The 15,743-nt window shown below is 54.1% G+C and overlaps 1 protein-coding gene across 1 annotated transcript in view; it reads left to right on the top strand.

Moving 5' to 3' along the window:
- The window catches only part of ITGA11 (integrin subunit alpha 11), a 38,764-nt gene that overhangs the window by 14,344 nt on the left and 8,677 nt on the right, over positions 1 to 15,743 (top strand). The window contains exons 5-20 of the mRNA XM_057372267.1: positions 1,305 to 1,433; positions 2,061 to 2,209; positions 2,508 to 2,652; positions 3,272 to 3,437; positions 4,779 to 4,849; positions 5,284 to 5,428; positions 6,853 to 7,001; positions 7,678 to 7,818; positions 8,298 to 8,501; positions 9,173 to 9,303; positions 9,810 to 9,976; positions 11,373 to 11,515; positions 12,421 to 12,531; positions 12,640 to 12,725; positions 13,719 to 13,920; positions 15,696 to 15,743. Coding sequence (XP_057228250.1) covers positions 1,305 to 1,433; positions 2,061 to 2,209; positions 2,508 to 2,652; positions 3,272 to 3,437; positions 4,779 to 4,849; positions 5,284 to 5,428; positions 6,853 to 7,001; positions 7,678 to 7,818; positions 8,298 to 8,501; positions 9,173 to 9,303; positions 9,810 to 9,976; positions 11,373 to 11,515; positions 12,421 to 12,531; positions 12,640 to 12,725; positions 13,719 to 13,920; positions 15,696 to 15,743 — 2,187 coding nt within the window. The remainder of the gene's footprint in view (positions 1 to 1,304; positions 1,434 to 2,060; positions 2,210 to 2,507; positions 2,653 to 3,271; positions 3,438 to 4,778; positions 4,850 to 5,283; positions 5,429 to 6,852; positions 7,002 to 7,677; positions 7,819 to 8,297; positions 8,502 to 9,172; positions 9,304 to 9,809; positions 9,977 to 11,372; positions 11,516 to 12,420; positions 12,532 to 12,639; positions 12,726 to 13,718; positions 13,921 to 15,695) is intronic.

The raw sequence follows: 15,743 nt of genomic DNA on the forward strand, positions 1-15,743 counted from the left end.
CCCAGGGAGAAGGGAACAAAGTGCTGTCAGTGTTCAGGGGCAGCAGTGGCAGGGAAGGGATTCCAAGGGTTCCACAGACATCTGGGAATGGTTTTCCTCAGGATTGACACCTCGGGAAGACAAAAAACACCTTCTTCTTCCCAAGCCAGGAATCCGAGCATCCGGAATATTTTATCAGCACAGCTAAGAAGTAAAAATAGGGAAAGAATTCAGAGCTTGGCACAAAACAAAGCCTTCATTGACTGGGAGTCAAACGTGGTGGAATTTGGGAATTTAGAGCYGGGATTTTATCTTGGGGGGTTTAAACGGACTTTCCTGGCTTTCCTGGAGCTGGAAAGGAATGYAGAAGCTKGTCCRGCTCCTGGGAGCTCCTCATCCCATRGGATGTGATTCCCYAGCTCCATCACCCTTTTGGTGCTGGTCAGTTCCCAGGGCATAGAGAGGGCCTTGGGAAARTGGGATTTTGGGATCAAGGCCATAAAAGCATCACCAGATTCCCAGTGCCACTTCCGTCTTTATGGCCAGGAAATGTTCCAGCCCTTGCTGCAAAGGATAATTTGGATTTTAGGGAATTTTGGGAAGTGTTTATTCAGTGGGATGCAGGGTCAGCCTCTCCCTCTCCCTCATTCCTGGGATGGGATGGAGATGGAGGCACACAGAGGATCCCAGTGATCCACGAGCCACTCCATTCCATGGATTCTCTAACCCATAAAACCCACAGGAGGTGGGAAGGGCAGCTGATAAATCTCTGAAATTCAGGACCATCCGTGACTTTTCTAAGGAATGTTATAAAATATCAGCCAGACCGAGACGATCCTGAGCAATTTTCCCCACTGGAATCCAGGCAGCTCCTTCAATCCTCCCAGCTCCGGCTGCGGAGCCGAGCCCTGGGGTCCCCTCCGGGGTTTTTGGCTGCCTGGGAGCCAAGGATTCCGTGGGAAGGGAGGAAATGCCCGCCTTGTGTTCCACRGCAGGGCAGGGAATGACTCAGGGATCAGGAACGGCGCTGCGGGAGGAGCCGAGGCCGGATCCCGCTCCTCTTCAAAGTGGGGAATGATACTGGACGGGATCAAATTCCAAAGCTGAATCCCAAATGATGCCACTGGGTGTTATCCTTAGGAAGTGATCCCAGCAGAGTGGATTCCTGTGGCTTCTCCCCACCTTGCTGGGCCTGGAGTTCTTCTCCAAATGATTGGAATCTGATTTTTTCCCAATAAACCCTAAGAGGAAATACCTGGCTGGGAGTGAAGCTGTAAATCCCCCCTTTGCGAGAGGAATTTTGATAAATCCCTGGATTTTTCGCAGGATGCCAGACCTACATGGACATCATCATCGTCCTGGATGGATCCAACAGCATTTATCCRTGGGTTGAAGTCCAGCACTTCCTGATAAATATCCTGAAAAAGTTCTACATTGGCCCTGGACAGATCCAGGTACAGCCCTGAACCCTTTGTGCCACCCAGGGGCCCCTCTCAATGTCCCTTTTTCAGTCGATCTGCTGGAATTTGTCAAAATATTGGGATTTTTAACTCATTCCATGGGAAAAAAATGCTCCCATTCATGTCCCTAAGTGAGCTATGAAGGGAGCATATCCCACATCCCATATCCCACATCCCATATCCCACATCCCATATCCCAATGGGAACAGGAAGGAGGAAGCCCCATGGGAATATAGGCAGCTGTGAGGAGCTCTCCATCATCTTACTCCCAGTAATCCTGGGATGATTTGGGCAGGGATTTGGGCAGGATTTTGGTCAGGAATATCCCAAATTTGCCCAAATAACTCTGTCTGGTCCCGCCTGGAGATGCTGCAGGTCCAAACCAGGACACTGGGACACAGCACATCCAGATCACCCCAAACCTTGGGAGTAGGGCAGGGGAGAGCCATAAAATCAGAAATTATTAATGATCCCACAAAGGGAAAATGGGATGAAACAGGGATGAGAGACAGAATTTTAACAGCAGCCGGTTCTTCCCGTGGTTGGTCAGTCCCRTTGTAAGACGGGYGCTTGTTTTATGGGATTTGWTGGGATTTTGGGTGATATTCCCRTCGTTCCCAGGTGGGAGTTGTCCAGTACGGAGAGGACGTGGTCCACGAGTTCCACCTCAAYGACTACAGGTCGGTGCAGGAGGTGGTGGCAGCCGCCAGCCACATCGAGCAGCGTGGTGGCACCGAGACCAGGACCGCCTACGGCATCGAGTTCGCTCGGTAAAATCCCGGCTCACATTCCCAGGAAAACCATCAAAGCCCCGTTTTTCCCCTCTCTCCCTCTCCCTTCATTTTCTTGCCATTTAAAAAGGCGAGAACCGCCGGGGTTTGTAAATAATTCCTCAATTAACACTTCACAACCAAYGCTTTATCCTTCCCAAAACTGCTCCGTCTTTGTTCATGGCTGGAGCAGGCTTTGGAATGGCATCCTCAGGGATTTCCCAAAGGTTCCCACAGGTCCCCAAGACCCCTCGGGGTGGGCTCAGCAGCCCAGGATGTCGTTCCCATTCCCTCACAGCTCGGAAGCGTTCCGGAAGGGCGGCCGCAAAGGGGCCAAGAGGGTCATGATCGTCATCACRGACGGAGAGTCCCACGACAGCCCCGACCTGGAGAAGGTGATCGAGGACAGCGAGAGGGACAATGTCACCCGATACGCCGTGGCGGTGAGTGGGGGTGGCCTTTGGGGTTGGGAAAAGGGACAACATCACCCAATACATGGTGGCGGTGAGTGGGGGTGGCCTTTGGGGTTGGGAAAGCCTTGGAGAGCTCGGTGGCACTCTGGGAATCCCGAAATCCCAGGACAGCCTGTCCCCACTGCTCCTGGAGCATTCCAAGAGGTCCTCATGGCTGGTGTTGTGTTTGGGATGTTGAACTTGGGATTTGGCTGCCAGAGCAGGGAGCAGGGACAGCAGGACCCTGAATTCCTCAAGAGAATCCCCAAATTCCACAAGGGATGTCCAGGCTGGAGGTACCGCAGCAGTTCCTGTTTGTTCCCACAAAGTGGGGTCAGATCCAAGGATCCAAGGGGCTTCTCCCACCCTGACACCCCAAAAGGCTTTGGGATGGTTTAATCCATCCCAAAATGTCCCAGAGGAGTTTTGACCCCCCTGGAGCCCTGCAAGTGTCCCAGGTCAGGTCGGACATGGCTTGGAGCAGTCTGGGATAGTGGGAGTTGTCCCTGCCCACGGAACGGAATGAGCTTGAAGATCCCCTCYAATCCAAACCATCTGGGAATTACAAATCCACAAAAACCTCAGAGTCCTGGATTTTCTTTCCCACCAGGTGCTGGGTTATTACAACCGGCGGGGAATCAACCCCGAGGCCTTTCTGAACGAGATCAARTTCATCGCCAGCGACCCTGACGACAAACACTTCTTCAACGTCACCGACGAGGCCGCGCTCAAGGACATCGTGGATGCACTGGGAGAACGGATTTTCAGCCTGGAAGGTGAGGGWTGCTCCTCCCCAGCACATCCCAGGCCGGGAATGCGCCACCGATCCCTCATTTGTTGGATTTGGGCGCRGGCTCCGTGGTATCTGTCGGAGGCAGAGCCTAAAAATCTTGGAATATCTTTGGGTTTGAGGAAATAAAGACAAAAAATGTCTTTATTTGGAGCGTTTTGCATCTCTGCAAATATCGGGAGCAAAGATCCCTTTTCCAAAGGACACACCTCGTTCCGGCCGCTGAAATTCCGGCAGCTCTGATTTTTCTTTTTATAGAAAACCTTGGAAAGTTGGTATGGGGGAAATTTGAGTGCCAGTGCCTTCCTCATCTGTCAAATTCCAGGGTTATAATTCCAGGCCAAACCCACACACGGGGGCTTCYGGGGGTGCCAGACATCAGGAGATTATGGGAATAATGTTGGGATTTYGGGTTTAGTGGCTGGAATGAAATATCAGGAAATATTTCTGTCCTAAATGTCAGCTCTTGTGACAACTTTGTCCATCTCCCAAACTAAATTTATCCRGATTTCAGAGGAAAAATGCAGCCTGGAATGAACAATTGAAGCAGAGGAGGGAGGGCGTACACTGGAAATTAAATATTTGGGAACTTTTGCTCAAACCAACTCACAAACTCYCCAMARRTTTCCCAKTTTTCTTGGTCCAGCCAGTCTGGAKCTTCCCTGTGGAACTTGYCCTGAATRRGGAGTTTCYCTCAGTTGCAATTGTGAAGGAAAAGCCCCCAAATCCCCATTTTGGGGTGATCATGGAGCTCTGAGAGGGGAGAAGCTGCACCCAGAAGAGTTTCCAGAGCTGTTCACATTTGTGGAATTGGGGGGATTTAGGGAGAAATGGGATCATCGGGGGGATGTAGAGCTGCTGGAGCAATTCCAGAGGAGCCCTGGAAGCCCCTCTGGAGCCAGGCTGGGAGATCTGGGAATGCTCCCCTGGAGAAGGGAAGGATCCAGGGAGAGCTCAGAGCCCCTTGCAGGGACTAAAAGGGCTCCAGGAGAGCTGGAGAGGGACTGGGGACAAGGGATGGAGGGACAGCACATAGGGAATGGCTTCCCACTGACAGAAGGCAGGGATAGGTGGGATATTGGGAATAATCCTACCGTGTGAGGGTGTGGAGGGGCTGAGCTGGAATTTCCAGAGCAGCTGTGGCTGCCCCTGGATCCCTGGCAGTGTCCAAGGCCAGGCTGGAGCACCCTGGGATAAGCAATGGTGTTCCTACCCATGGAATGGCTGGAATAGGATAGGAACCCACCCAGGCCCTGCTCAGCCCCTCCAGGAAAACAATCCCACATTCAACACAAATTCCCTCTTTTTTTTTTTTTTTTTTTTCAAGGAACCAACAAGAACGAGATCTCCTTCGGACTGGAAATGTCCCAGACGGGATTTTCATCCCACGTTGTGGAAGTAAGAGAGGAAATGCAGGAATTTTTTTCGGTCCTGCCTTGTCCCATTTGTCACCCCCCACTCCATGTGGGAGATCGGGATTTGGGACAAATCATTAATTAAGGAGTTAAATCATTAACACAAGAATAAGGGAATGCTGCTGGATYATCCCATGGGAAAGGAGGTGTCAGGAGAGCATTCCTTAGGATCTGCAGCAGCTCTTCCCGATCCCACTAACTCATGGGAAAGATGTGCTGGGATGTCCATGGAAAAAGTGCCTGGGAATTCCCTGGGGGGAAAAGCCCACTGGAAAGATAGGAATAGGGTGGAAGTGTCATTCCAGCATTTTTAAAACCCTTTGGCATTCTGAGTGCGCTTGGAAGAACAGGATGAGAGGGATGGAATTGCCTCCCTTCGGAAAGAAATCCTCTCAGACCATTCCTGTTTTCCCACAGGATGGGATCCTGCTGGGAGCTGTGGGAGCCTACGACTGGAATGGAGCTGTCCTGAAGGAAACCAGCAGCGGGAAGGTCATTCCCTTACGGGAATCGTACCTGCAGGAATTCCCGGAGGAGCTGAAAAACCACGGAGCGTACTTAGGTGAGAAAGCCTAACGGGGCTGTGCTGGGGTGGGGGGAATTTGGGATTTTATCCTCAATAATGGGATATTCCTCAGTGGAGGTGGGATTGTGGGACAGCTGYGGGATGCAGTGCAGGAGCATCCTCACGAGCACGGACCGTGGCACGAACGGGGTTGAAATCCGGGAGCGACTGAGCCGGCGGCTCATCCACAGCTTTCCTTGGAATGGTTTCAAAGCACCGATGGAATTTCATGCCTCGGCAGGAAATACCTGCTGGGTTAATCCATTCCATGTGCGGCCACTGCAGCTCGGGAATAAAAATATCGGCTGGGATTGTGAAATGAAGCTTGTCCTTGGAGATGTGGCTGGGGCACAAGGAGAGCTGGAAATCTGTGGGATCAACGCCTCAAGGCTCTTCTCTGGGATGGTGAAGAGTACTGGGAGCTGGGGCGTTCAGGGATGATCCTCAGTTTGGGAATCTCCCTGCAAGAGGGGCATTTTTAGGGAAAGAGGAACCCTGGACAAAGCCAGGGAAAGGCACATCGGAAGCCTGAAAATCCCTGGAGGTATTCACAATTCAAGCGGATGTGATTCCAGGGAACGAGAGTCAGTTTCAGGACTGTAAATTTAATGGAATCCCAGAATCCTGGAATGGTTTGGGTGGGAAGGGACCTTAAAGCCCATCCCACTCCCTTCCATGGGCAGGGACTCCTCCCACTAAACCAGGCTTCTCCAGGCCCCATCCCGGCCTGGAACATTCCAGGGATCCAGGGGCAGCCACAGCTTTTCTGRAGAGCCCATTCCACTTCCAAGAATTTAAGTGGAATTTAAACCTGAGCATGAAGGTTCAGGATCCTGGACCTGGGGTCAAAAACCAGAACTCGGCAGCCCCATCTTTGTATTCCCAAAAAATCCAGTCGGCAGCCACAGGRAGTGCTGCAGCCCAGCGATCCCAGAGTAGCAGGAAAAAGGGATTGCTCAGGGCCATTGGCTTGAGTGGGGTTGTTTCTATGAGGACTCGTCAGGAATGGTTTTGATGGATTCATGGAACTGGGAACGTTGACATCCAAGCACTGGGAAAGCTTTCCCTGCCTGGTGCTCCTGGAGGAGCCGAGCACCTCACGAGTGTTTGTCCAGCTTGATGTGAGCCATGGAATGAAGCACTCAGAAGTCTGGGAATTGAAAGAATTGGACCCACCTTCAAGGAAAGGATTGGCATGGGAATGGAGTGCCAGAACTCCTGGCACTGTTCTGTCTGGGGCAGCACCAGGGTGAGCGGCTCAGAGGCGTTGGGGTCGATCCAGGTGCCTTTATCCTTGGAAAAATCCAGGTTTTTTCAACGATCCCTCTCTGGGAAGCGGCCAGAGCTGCTGCTGGGGGCTGAYGGGCAGCAGATCCCAGGATCAGGCTGGGAATTCTCACTGCATTCCCTCCCCATTCCAGGTTACACTGTCTCCTCTGTTGTTTCCACGGAGCACGAGCGGATTTACGTGGCGGGAGCGCCGCGGTTCAACCACACGGGCAAAGTCATCCTGTTCAGCATGCACAGCAACCGCAACCTCACCATCCACCAGGCCCTCAAGGGCGAGCAGGTAATTCCTTTGGGAATGCCGTGACAATGTTTCCCGGTGGAAAAATAAATCCTCTCCCTTGATTTTTCCAAAGTCGGAACGGCCGTGTGGCTGTGGATGTCCCGGTTGTCACTTCATCCAGTGTGGCCATGGCAGGGACAGGGTTTGGAACATCCCTATGGATCCCAGGGAATGACAGGATGGACAGATGGAGGGATGGATGGATGATGGCATCCCGTCCCATTGTTGCCACCCAGAAATGAAATTCAAGATGATTTTAGGATAGGAGGGAATATAAAAGTGGGTTTTTATTGGAGTTTCGGGAGTAGCCGAAGAGGAATATCCACAAAATCCTGTCCCTACAGGGATGAATAGAGTTTGATAGGTTTCAGGAAATTATCATAATTGATAAAAAGTACTAATTAGGAGGACAAGTGGTGATGCAGTTCCCCTGAGGTCAAGCCCCTTCTCTGCAGCCCCCACCCTCGGTCCCTGCTGTCCTTGGTTATGGAGATGGGTCTTGAAGACCTCTTGGTTCCCAGGAAGAACCAGGATAGGATGGGGGACCTTGTCCCTCCAAGGCTTGGAGTTTGGAATGTGTTCAGTCTCCCAGCTGGGGAGGAGGGCAGGGAAAAGTCCTGGGATGGTGACAAATATAGAAAAGGAAAAAGGCAAAAATCCCTCCGGCCTCCTCCAGATCGGCTCCTACTACGGCAGCGAGATCAGCGCCCTGGACGTGAACGGCGATGGTGTCACCGATGTCCTGCTGGTGGCGGCGCCCATGTTCTTCAGCGAGGGCCGCGAGCGGGGCCGCGTTTACGTCTACGCCCTGCAYGGGGTGAGCCACAGRCCYGGRCMGGACAYGGGGCTTTGGGACAGCAAATCCTGTCCCCCATCCCACCGTGGCAATGGGGCTCGTGCCACCCCTGTGCCCTTCCCTGTCCCAGCTTCCCTCAATCTGGCTCAATATTCACTTTCTGTGCCAAATTCATCGGGATCCAGGGGYACGGGGAAGGTCRTGCTCTACATCCAAGGATTCAGTGCCTGCCTGGAGCACGGAATTCTTACACCTAAAGCAGAACTGGTTATTTTTTATGGAATTATTTGTGGTGCTGGCAGTCTCAGGGGCTCACCATTCCTTTGGGATGTGCCCCACTGAAAATCCCACAGCCCTGGGGGGAAGAAATCCCACACTTCTTTCCTTGGAGAATCCCTCCCACATCAATGCACTATTCCTTCAGGGTTTCTCCTCTTCCCAGTYCTGCTGCTGATGCTTTGGGAATTGTTTTCCCTCCTTTTCCCTTTCCCCCATGGCAGAACCTCTTCATTCCCAGCGGAGCCCTCGTGGACCTGCCGAGTTACCAGAATTCCCGTTTCGGCTCCTGCATCGCCGCCGTTCCTGACCTCAACCAGGATTCCTACAACGACCTGGTGGTYGGGGCCCCTCTGGAGGACGAGCACCAAGGAGCCATTTACGTTTTCCTTGGATTTCGGGAGACCATCCTGAAGAAGTACAAGCAGGTGGGGATCCCCCATGCTCTGTTTTCCCCATCCTTCACGGGAATAAAYTTAATTTGTCCCTATTTTAAGGACCGATGGAGCAGGACAAACCCACAYGTGTTAATTATTGTTAATTATTATGGACAGACATTCCCCTCTTTTGGGACTTCCAAGATAAATCGCTGGAATTTAAGCATTGGAACAGCAGTGGTGGGATTTAAAATGTGGGGATGTGGCACTTGGGGACTTTGGTGGTGGTCTTGACAGTGCTGGGGAATGGTTGGACTCAGGGATCTTGGGTGGCTTTTCCAACCTAAATTATTCCATGGAATAGCAGGGAAAAGGCTTGGAATGATGGGCAACATTTGGCATTCATTGCAAGGGATTGCTATATATTTATTCATTCACTATAAATAAATTACTGATATTTATTCATTTATTTATTACACTTTTGGTAAATATACTGGTAAATATATATTTTGGCAAATATAGAATAGGCAGAGTAAATCCAGTGTAAATCCTAGATGGTGTCTCCAAGCAGGAACCGCCCTCATTCCCTGGAAAGTCGTGTTTAGTTCAAGCCCTTGGAATGGGGCACCTCCAGCAGCGAGGAGGAGCCGGCAGGGCAGGCCCTTGGCAGGCCGGGATGCTCCAGCTGGAATCCCGCCTGGACTGTTCCCATTCCCTTCCAGAGGATCGCGGCCGCCGACCTCGCTCCGGGCCTGATGTATTTTGGCTGCAGCATCCACGGGCAGCTGGACCTGAACGAGGACGGACTCGTGGACGTGGCCGTGGGCTCCCTGGGCAGCGCCGTGGTGCTCTGGTCAGCCGGGGCTCCTTGGTGCCCTCTYCTGATTTCCTCTGCCCAAACATTCTTCCAGGGAAAACTGATCTCCCAACAATCCAAGCCATCTTCCCCAAATAATGACCCTGTGTCCAAAGAGGCTGTGGGATCTCAGTGCTGTTGGATCCTAAAAAAGTGCCAGAGCTCCATGGTTTTCCATGGAGTTTCATCCAGAATTCTCCACAAGTTCCAAATCCATTTGTGGTGCTTTGCCCAGAACCCCCCTGGTCTGATTTAATTAGAACAACATTTTCAATTATTAATTAATGTYTGGAGAGTCCCTGGGAGGTGTGGGGGTGGAAGGGCCTGTGCCCAGGTGAGATGGGTCATCCTGGGCTCTGCTTGGAGAGGGCCTTTGRTCTTCCTCAGCCTTCTGAGGGAAGTGGGGAAAAGGAGGGGAAGGGAGGGAAAGGGAGGGATAAGGGCCATCTTGGAGCTGTGGGAGCCTCTAGGATGTCCCACCCGTGCCCCCTCCCCACCCGCAGGTCCCGCAGCGTGGTCCRGATCAACGCCAGCCTCCGCTTTGAACCCCCCAAGATCAACATCTTCTCCAAGGACTGCCGGCGCAACGGGAAGGAGGCCRCCTGCCTGAGGGCCTTCGTCTGCTTCACCGCCCTCTTCCTCTCCGCCCGCTTCCAGACTGCCAGCGTGGGTGAGCACCAAATTCCCATTCCTGCCCTGTTCAGGTCTCCAGCCCCATGGGAACACCCAACTTTTGGGATGGGAACCATCCAAGAGCTCAGAGGATCTCCCGTGTCTCCCCCGTGTTTGTCCCTGTTCCAGCTGCGTCCCTGTGTTCTGACGGTGGCTCTGCCAAAGGAACTCCCCCGGGATAAATCCCACCTCATCCCTCACCCATTCCCAGGGCTGAGCTCTCCTGGGGTCGGCCTTCCCGTGCTCTGTGCCTTTCCTGCACTCTGTGCCCGGGGAATGTCACACTGTTGGGATCAGAGAGGACGTGCCCGGCCCATATTCCACAGGGCTCATCCATCCCTCCCGCCGTGGCAGCGGGACACATCTGCCGGCCAGATGTTTCCCTGAGATCCAGGACAGCTGGCCAGCTGTCCTATTAAACCCTTGGATGGTGCCATGACCCCGAGCCTCCCCAGAAGATTCCCAGGAGCCAGAGTAGCAGGGAAGGCTCAGATCCCTGCGAGCCGGCAGCAAACACTGGCAAAGGAAAATCAGGATGCAAAGCCAAAGGAAAAACTCCCAGCCCCCAGAGCAAGGGTTTTGTGCTGGCAGACCCAGAGTTTTCCTCCCGGCTGCTGTCCCTGGGGATAAAATCAGAGTGGGGTTTCCTTGTTCATTGGATTTCACATTTATTTCCATGCGGAAGAGCCACCCCTCTGTGCTGGAGCCAGGCTGGGAGAGCTGGGAATGCTCTCCTGGAGAAGGGAAGAGCTCAGAGCCTCTTCCAGGGCCTAAAGGGGCTCCAGGAGAGCTGGAGAGGGACTGGGGACAAGGGATGGAGGGACAGGACACAGGGAATGTCTTCAAACTGACAGCGGGCAGGGATAGGTGGGATATTGGGAAGGAATTCCTGGCTGAGAGGGTGGGGAGGAGCTGGGCTGGAATTYCCAGAGTAGCTGTGGCTGCCCCTGGATCCCTGGAATGTCCGAGGCCAGGTTGGAGCATTCTARGACAGTGGAAGGTGTCCATGCCCATGGAATGGGATGGGATTTAAGGTCTCTTCCCATCCAAACCATTCTGGTATTCCGTGGTCCCCTGCAATCCCTGCTTGTGATTCCCTGGGTTGAGAATCTCCAGTTTCTTTCCAGCAGCAGTGCAGGAATCACACGATGTCCATAAATCATCCAGATGAGGAGAGAGCGCCYGTGAACATATGAGAGGCGAACAATCCCATCCCCACCCAGATTTCACACCGCATGGYGCAATAATTCCCTTCCAAAGTTTTCCCGGGATTGTCTGCCAGCAGCAGGCTGTGACCCGATTTCCCTGTATTTCCCTCAGCAGGGCACGGGCGCTGGGGCCGCTCTGGAGCCAGGCCRAGTGTCCCCATGGCCTGAGCCAGTGTGTCCCCACAGGGCTCAGGTACACCACGACCATCGATGAGCGGCGCTACTCGCCACGGGCGCACCTGGACGGCGGCGGAGACCGCGCGGTGCCGAGGACAATGACACTGCCCGCGGGCCAGGAGCTGTGCCACACCCTGCCCTTCCACGTCCTGGTGAGTGGAGCTGGGATCGCCTCCTCGGCCAGCTCCACGCTCAGACAGATCCCTGGGGMGGGAATGAGCCTCATCCCGCTGGATTCCTGCGGCGGTCGGGACGGAGCTGCCAGCACGTGGCGGCYGCCGGGTCCCCAGGCGGTGACCTCACCGCAGCCCGGCGGCCACGTGCTCCGTCTCACGAGCCGTATCCTCGGGGAGAGCATGTGCTCCTCATGCTGGGTTGGGCTGGTTTTCCTGCTCCAAAGCCAGGGAAGGTTTATTTTTCCCATCGGGAATTCAGTGTCCCCATGCCAGCCCCTGGCGGTGTCCCCTGTGCCCCAGCGGGGTCCCAGCCCCGGGTGCAGGGCCGGTGACGCCCTCGCTGGCAGGGAGCAGCTGACGCACGGACCTGGCCAAACCCAAACATTCCCAGGGAATGAGGAGAATCCTGCAGAGGCCAGGCAGGCCCAAGCTGCCAGACTGGCCCGGCCCCAAGCCCCGGCCTGAACTGCCGTGAACTTTTGGGAAATCTGAGGCTGGAGCTGGAGCTGGAGCTCGTGATTCAGCCCAAAAAGCTTCTCCTGCAGAGCATCCCTCTGCACCCCGGGGCAGGGCATGGGGCGAGCTCCTGGGGGCTACTGGAGGGCAGGGATGTATGGGATACTGGGATTCCTGGCTGGGAAGGTGGGCAGGGGCTGGGATGGGATTACCAGAGAAGCTGTGGCTGCCCCTGGATCCCTGGAGGTGCCCAAGGATGGACGGGGCTTGGAGCCACCTGGGAACATGGGATCTGTTTTTCCTTCCCACCCAGCCCTGGGCAGGGGCTGCAGGGCTGATCTGAGCCCTTTGGGGATACCCCGAGGTGCTGCCCCTGCCCTGTGAGCAGCCTCGAGCCCCTCCCCGATGTTATCCATGTGCCGCAGGACACGGCGGATTCCGTGAAGCCGGTGACATTCTCCATTGACTTCGAGCTGGAGGACCCCGAGCACGGCCCCATGCTGGAGGACGGATGGCCCACCTCGCTCAGGGCCGCTGTAGGTAGCAGCTGCCACCTCCCAAAGTGTCACCTCCCAAGGTGCCACCTCCCAGGCAGATTTCTCTCCTGGGGTGTCGTCACCAAGCCGCTCTCACTGTCCCCCCAGGTCCCCTTCTGGAACGGCTGCAGTGAGGACGAGCACTGTGTCCCCGACCTGGTGCTGGACGCCAGAAGTGACATTCCCAGTGCCATGTGAGTGTGTGACCCCAGAGTGCCACCAGCTGGGGMCAGTGCCACAATCCAGCCCCAGTCCATGCTCCATTAATCCCGACATTGCTGGTTCTCCATTGAGCTCCAATYCATGTTCCATAAATCCCGACACTGCCAGTTCTCCATCCAGCATCCCCACAAGGTTCATCCAAGCCCTCCATGAGGTGCTCCTCGGTATTCCGAGGCTCTCCCTGCTCCCTGTCCGGAATGAATCCGTGGTTTTTCAGGGAACCCGCAATCCTGCTGATATTTGGTGCCATGGTGATGAGTTCCAGGGATACAAATCCGGAAATAACAGGGAATAACTGCAAGGCTGGCATTACCCACCTGGCAATTACAGGCTTGACTCATGGAAATAATTCCTCAYTGCAGCTCCGTGGTTAAGGAGCTATTAAAGGTTATCCCTGAATCCAGAGGAAGCATGGAGCAGCTCCRAGGGCTGGAGCCCCTCTGGAGCCAGGCTGGGAGAGCTGRGARTGTTCYCCTGGAGAAGGGAAGGATCCAAGGAGAGCTCAGAGCTCTTTGCAGGGAATAAAGGGGCTCCAGGWGAGCTGGRGAGRGACTGGGGWCAAGGGATGGAGGGACAGGACACAGGGAATRGCTTTAAGATGAAAGAGGGATAGAYGGGATATTGGGAAGGAATTGTTCCCTATGAGGGTGRKGAGGRGCTGGGCTGGAMTTCYCAGARAAGCTGTGGCTGCCCCTGGATCCCCWGGAATGTCCAAGGCCAAGGYTGGWCATTGGGGCTGGGAACAACCTTTGCTTCTGGGATGGGATCTGTTCTTTCCTCACATCCCAGCTGTCCCAAGCCCTCCCAATGACATTCCCACTGTTAACCAAAAATCTCAAACTTTGGGACAATGGGAGGAATTCCTAATTCCTGATTCCATAGCAGCACATCAGGACATGGGGAGAGCAGGGATTTCCCCGCACTGCCCCATGACATAAAATCCCAGGAATGCCCCTTCTTTGCAGGGAATTCTGCCGGAGGGCGCTGCGGAGGGGCGACTGCTCAGCCTTCAGCCTCTCCTTTGACGCCTCCGTCTTCGTCATCGAGAGCAGCAGGAGAAGGGTGGCCGTGGAGGCGACGCTGGAAAACCACGGGGAAAACGCCTACAACACCATCCTCAACATCTCCTTCTCCAGGAACCTGCAGTTCGCCAGCCTGATCCCCAAGGTGAGGCTCCCGTGGGAGATCTGACTTTTCCAGAGGCGCTGCCGATCCCGGCGGGATGAGAGAGACGCAGCCCGAATCTCCAACCCTCGTAAATCAGAGCTGTTTATGGGCTCYGTTTCTGAGCGCTCCCAGCTCTTTATTTTGGAAAGACAAAAGCGTTTGGGTTTTAAGAGCCTGAGCGAAGGTCAGGCGCAGAGGAAATTATTTCTCTCTMTTTTTCTCCGCCAGCTGTTTAAAAATACTCCCTGCCCACAGCCAAGTTCCCGTCGGGAATGAGTTTTTGCAGCTGAGAAATAACTCCTGAAAGTCGGGGCTGATAATGGGAATGTGGCCACAGCTCAGCATCGAGCCGGGCAATGCCACCTCTCCATGATTCCCCCTGGATGATCCCAGAGTGTCCTRAAAATGTCACCCCCTTCACTGACTCAGTCACGGGGTGACCCCTCCCTTTTCCCAGYGAGGTTTGGGAATGTGCTGATGCTGCTGAGCCGTCCCTCACTCCCCCATGACTTCATCCCTGCCCGCAGATCCCGTCTCCTTTGTTTTTCTCTGAGCCGTGCCAAGGGAAAATTGTGGGGCTCGTTGCCCACAAAATGAGAAAAATGCATTTTTTGGAGATTAATCCAAATGAAGTGAGGGGAGCAGGGAAAATCCCCGGAGTGGTGGGGAACAGAAAGCACCGGGCAGCTGGACATGGAAGTGTCACGGATAAAGGGCTTCTGGCTGCCCCTCCTAATAGGGGAACATCCAGAGGGGATGGATATCTCTGTCATATACATAAAAAGTGGCTGTGGCCCCAAAAAGTCCATAATTTCAGCAGATAAGGGGCGGAGAAGCATCGGGCTGTGCTGGGATATTCCAGCTTCCRGGAAGGACTATTCCAGTGGCACCAGCTCAGACTGATCCCTTGTCAGGGGAAAAAGCTGGAATAGCTCATCCTCTCATGGTGAGRGTGGGCACCTGCTTACAGCTGGGCTGTGGAGGAGGCAGAGCAGCATTGGCATCCTATCCCCATCCCATCCCGCCCCATCACATCCCACCAGGGCTTTTCAACAAGCAGATCTTCTCCAGCCTGGCTGGAGAGKTGGAAGGCATTCCCGCAGCAGGAATGTGGATATTGAGGTCAGGGAATTCCATCTTTGCTGGTGGYCATGCGGGATAACAGCTCATGTTGTCCCCCAGTGCTTCGCAGTGATTCCTCTTCACAGAGAAAGCAGGAATGCCAGGAATAATCAGGTTCATTCATCCACCACTGTAGTTCAATTCAGAAGGAGGATTTCAGTCAGAAAGCTGGAAATGGCTTGGTAGAGATGGTCCTTCCCAGGAACATCCGTGAATGCATGGGAAGGATTCCCAGCTGGAGCCAGTGGGTGGGTGGGATGATTGGCTGGTGGGTTGGTGGTTGGTTGGATGGGCCATTGGTTCGATTGTCCATTGGTTGGGTTTTGGTTGGTTGTTGATTGTTGATGTTGTTCCTTCATTCATCAGTTTGCTGACCATTTGTTAGTTGGTGGTTGGTCATTGCTTGGTTGGTGATCATTTGTTGATTGGTCATTTGTTGGTCATTGATTGGTCATTGGCTGGTCATTGGTTGGTCACCGGTTGGTTGGTCAGGCATTGACTGTTCATTGGTCAGTCATTGCTGGTCACTGTTTGGTCATTGCTCAGTTGTTTTCCCAAAGCCAAGGCCCGCTTTGAGCCCTTCAGGTCTCTCTCAAAGCTCCGGTTCCGGGGGCTCATTCCCGGTGTCCCGGACACTCCGTGTCCCATTCCAGGACGACGCGGATGTCGGCATTGACTGCGCCGCTGATGACCGCCACCCA

The sequence above is a fragment of the Malurus melanocephalus genome, unplaced genomic scaffold (genome assembly GCF_030028575.1).
Source record: "Malurus melanocephalus ecotype Western Australia unplaced genomic scaffold, MMel_1.1 scaffold_169, whole genome shotgun sequence".
Taxonomy (NCBI): Eukaryota; Metazoa; Chordata; class Aves; order Passeriformes; family Maluridae; genus Malurus; species Malurus melanocephalus.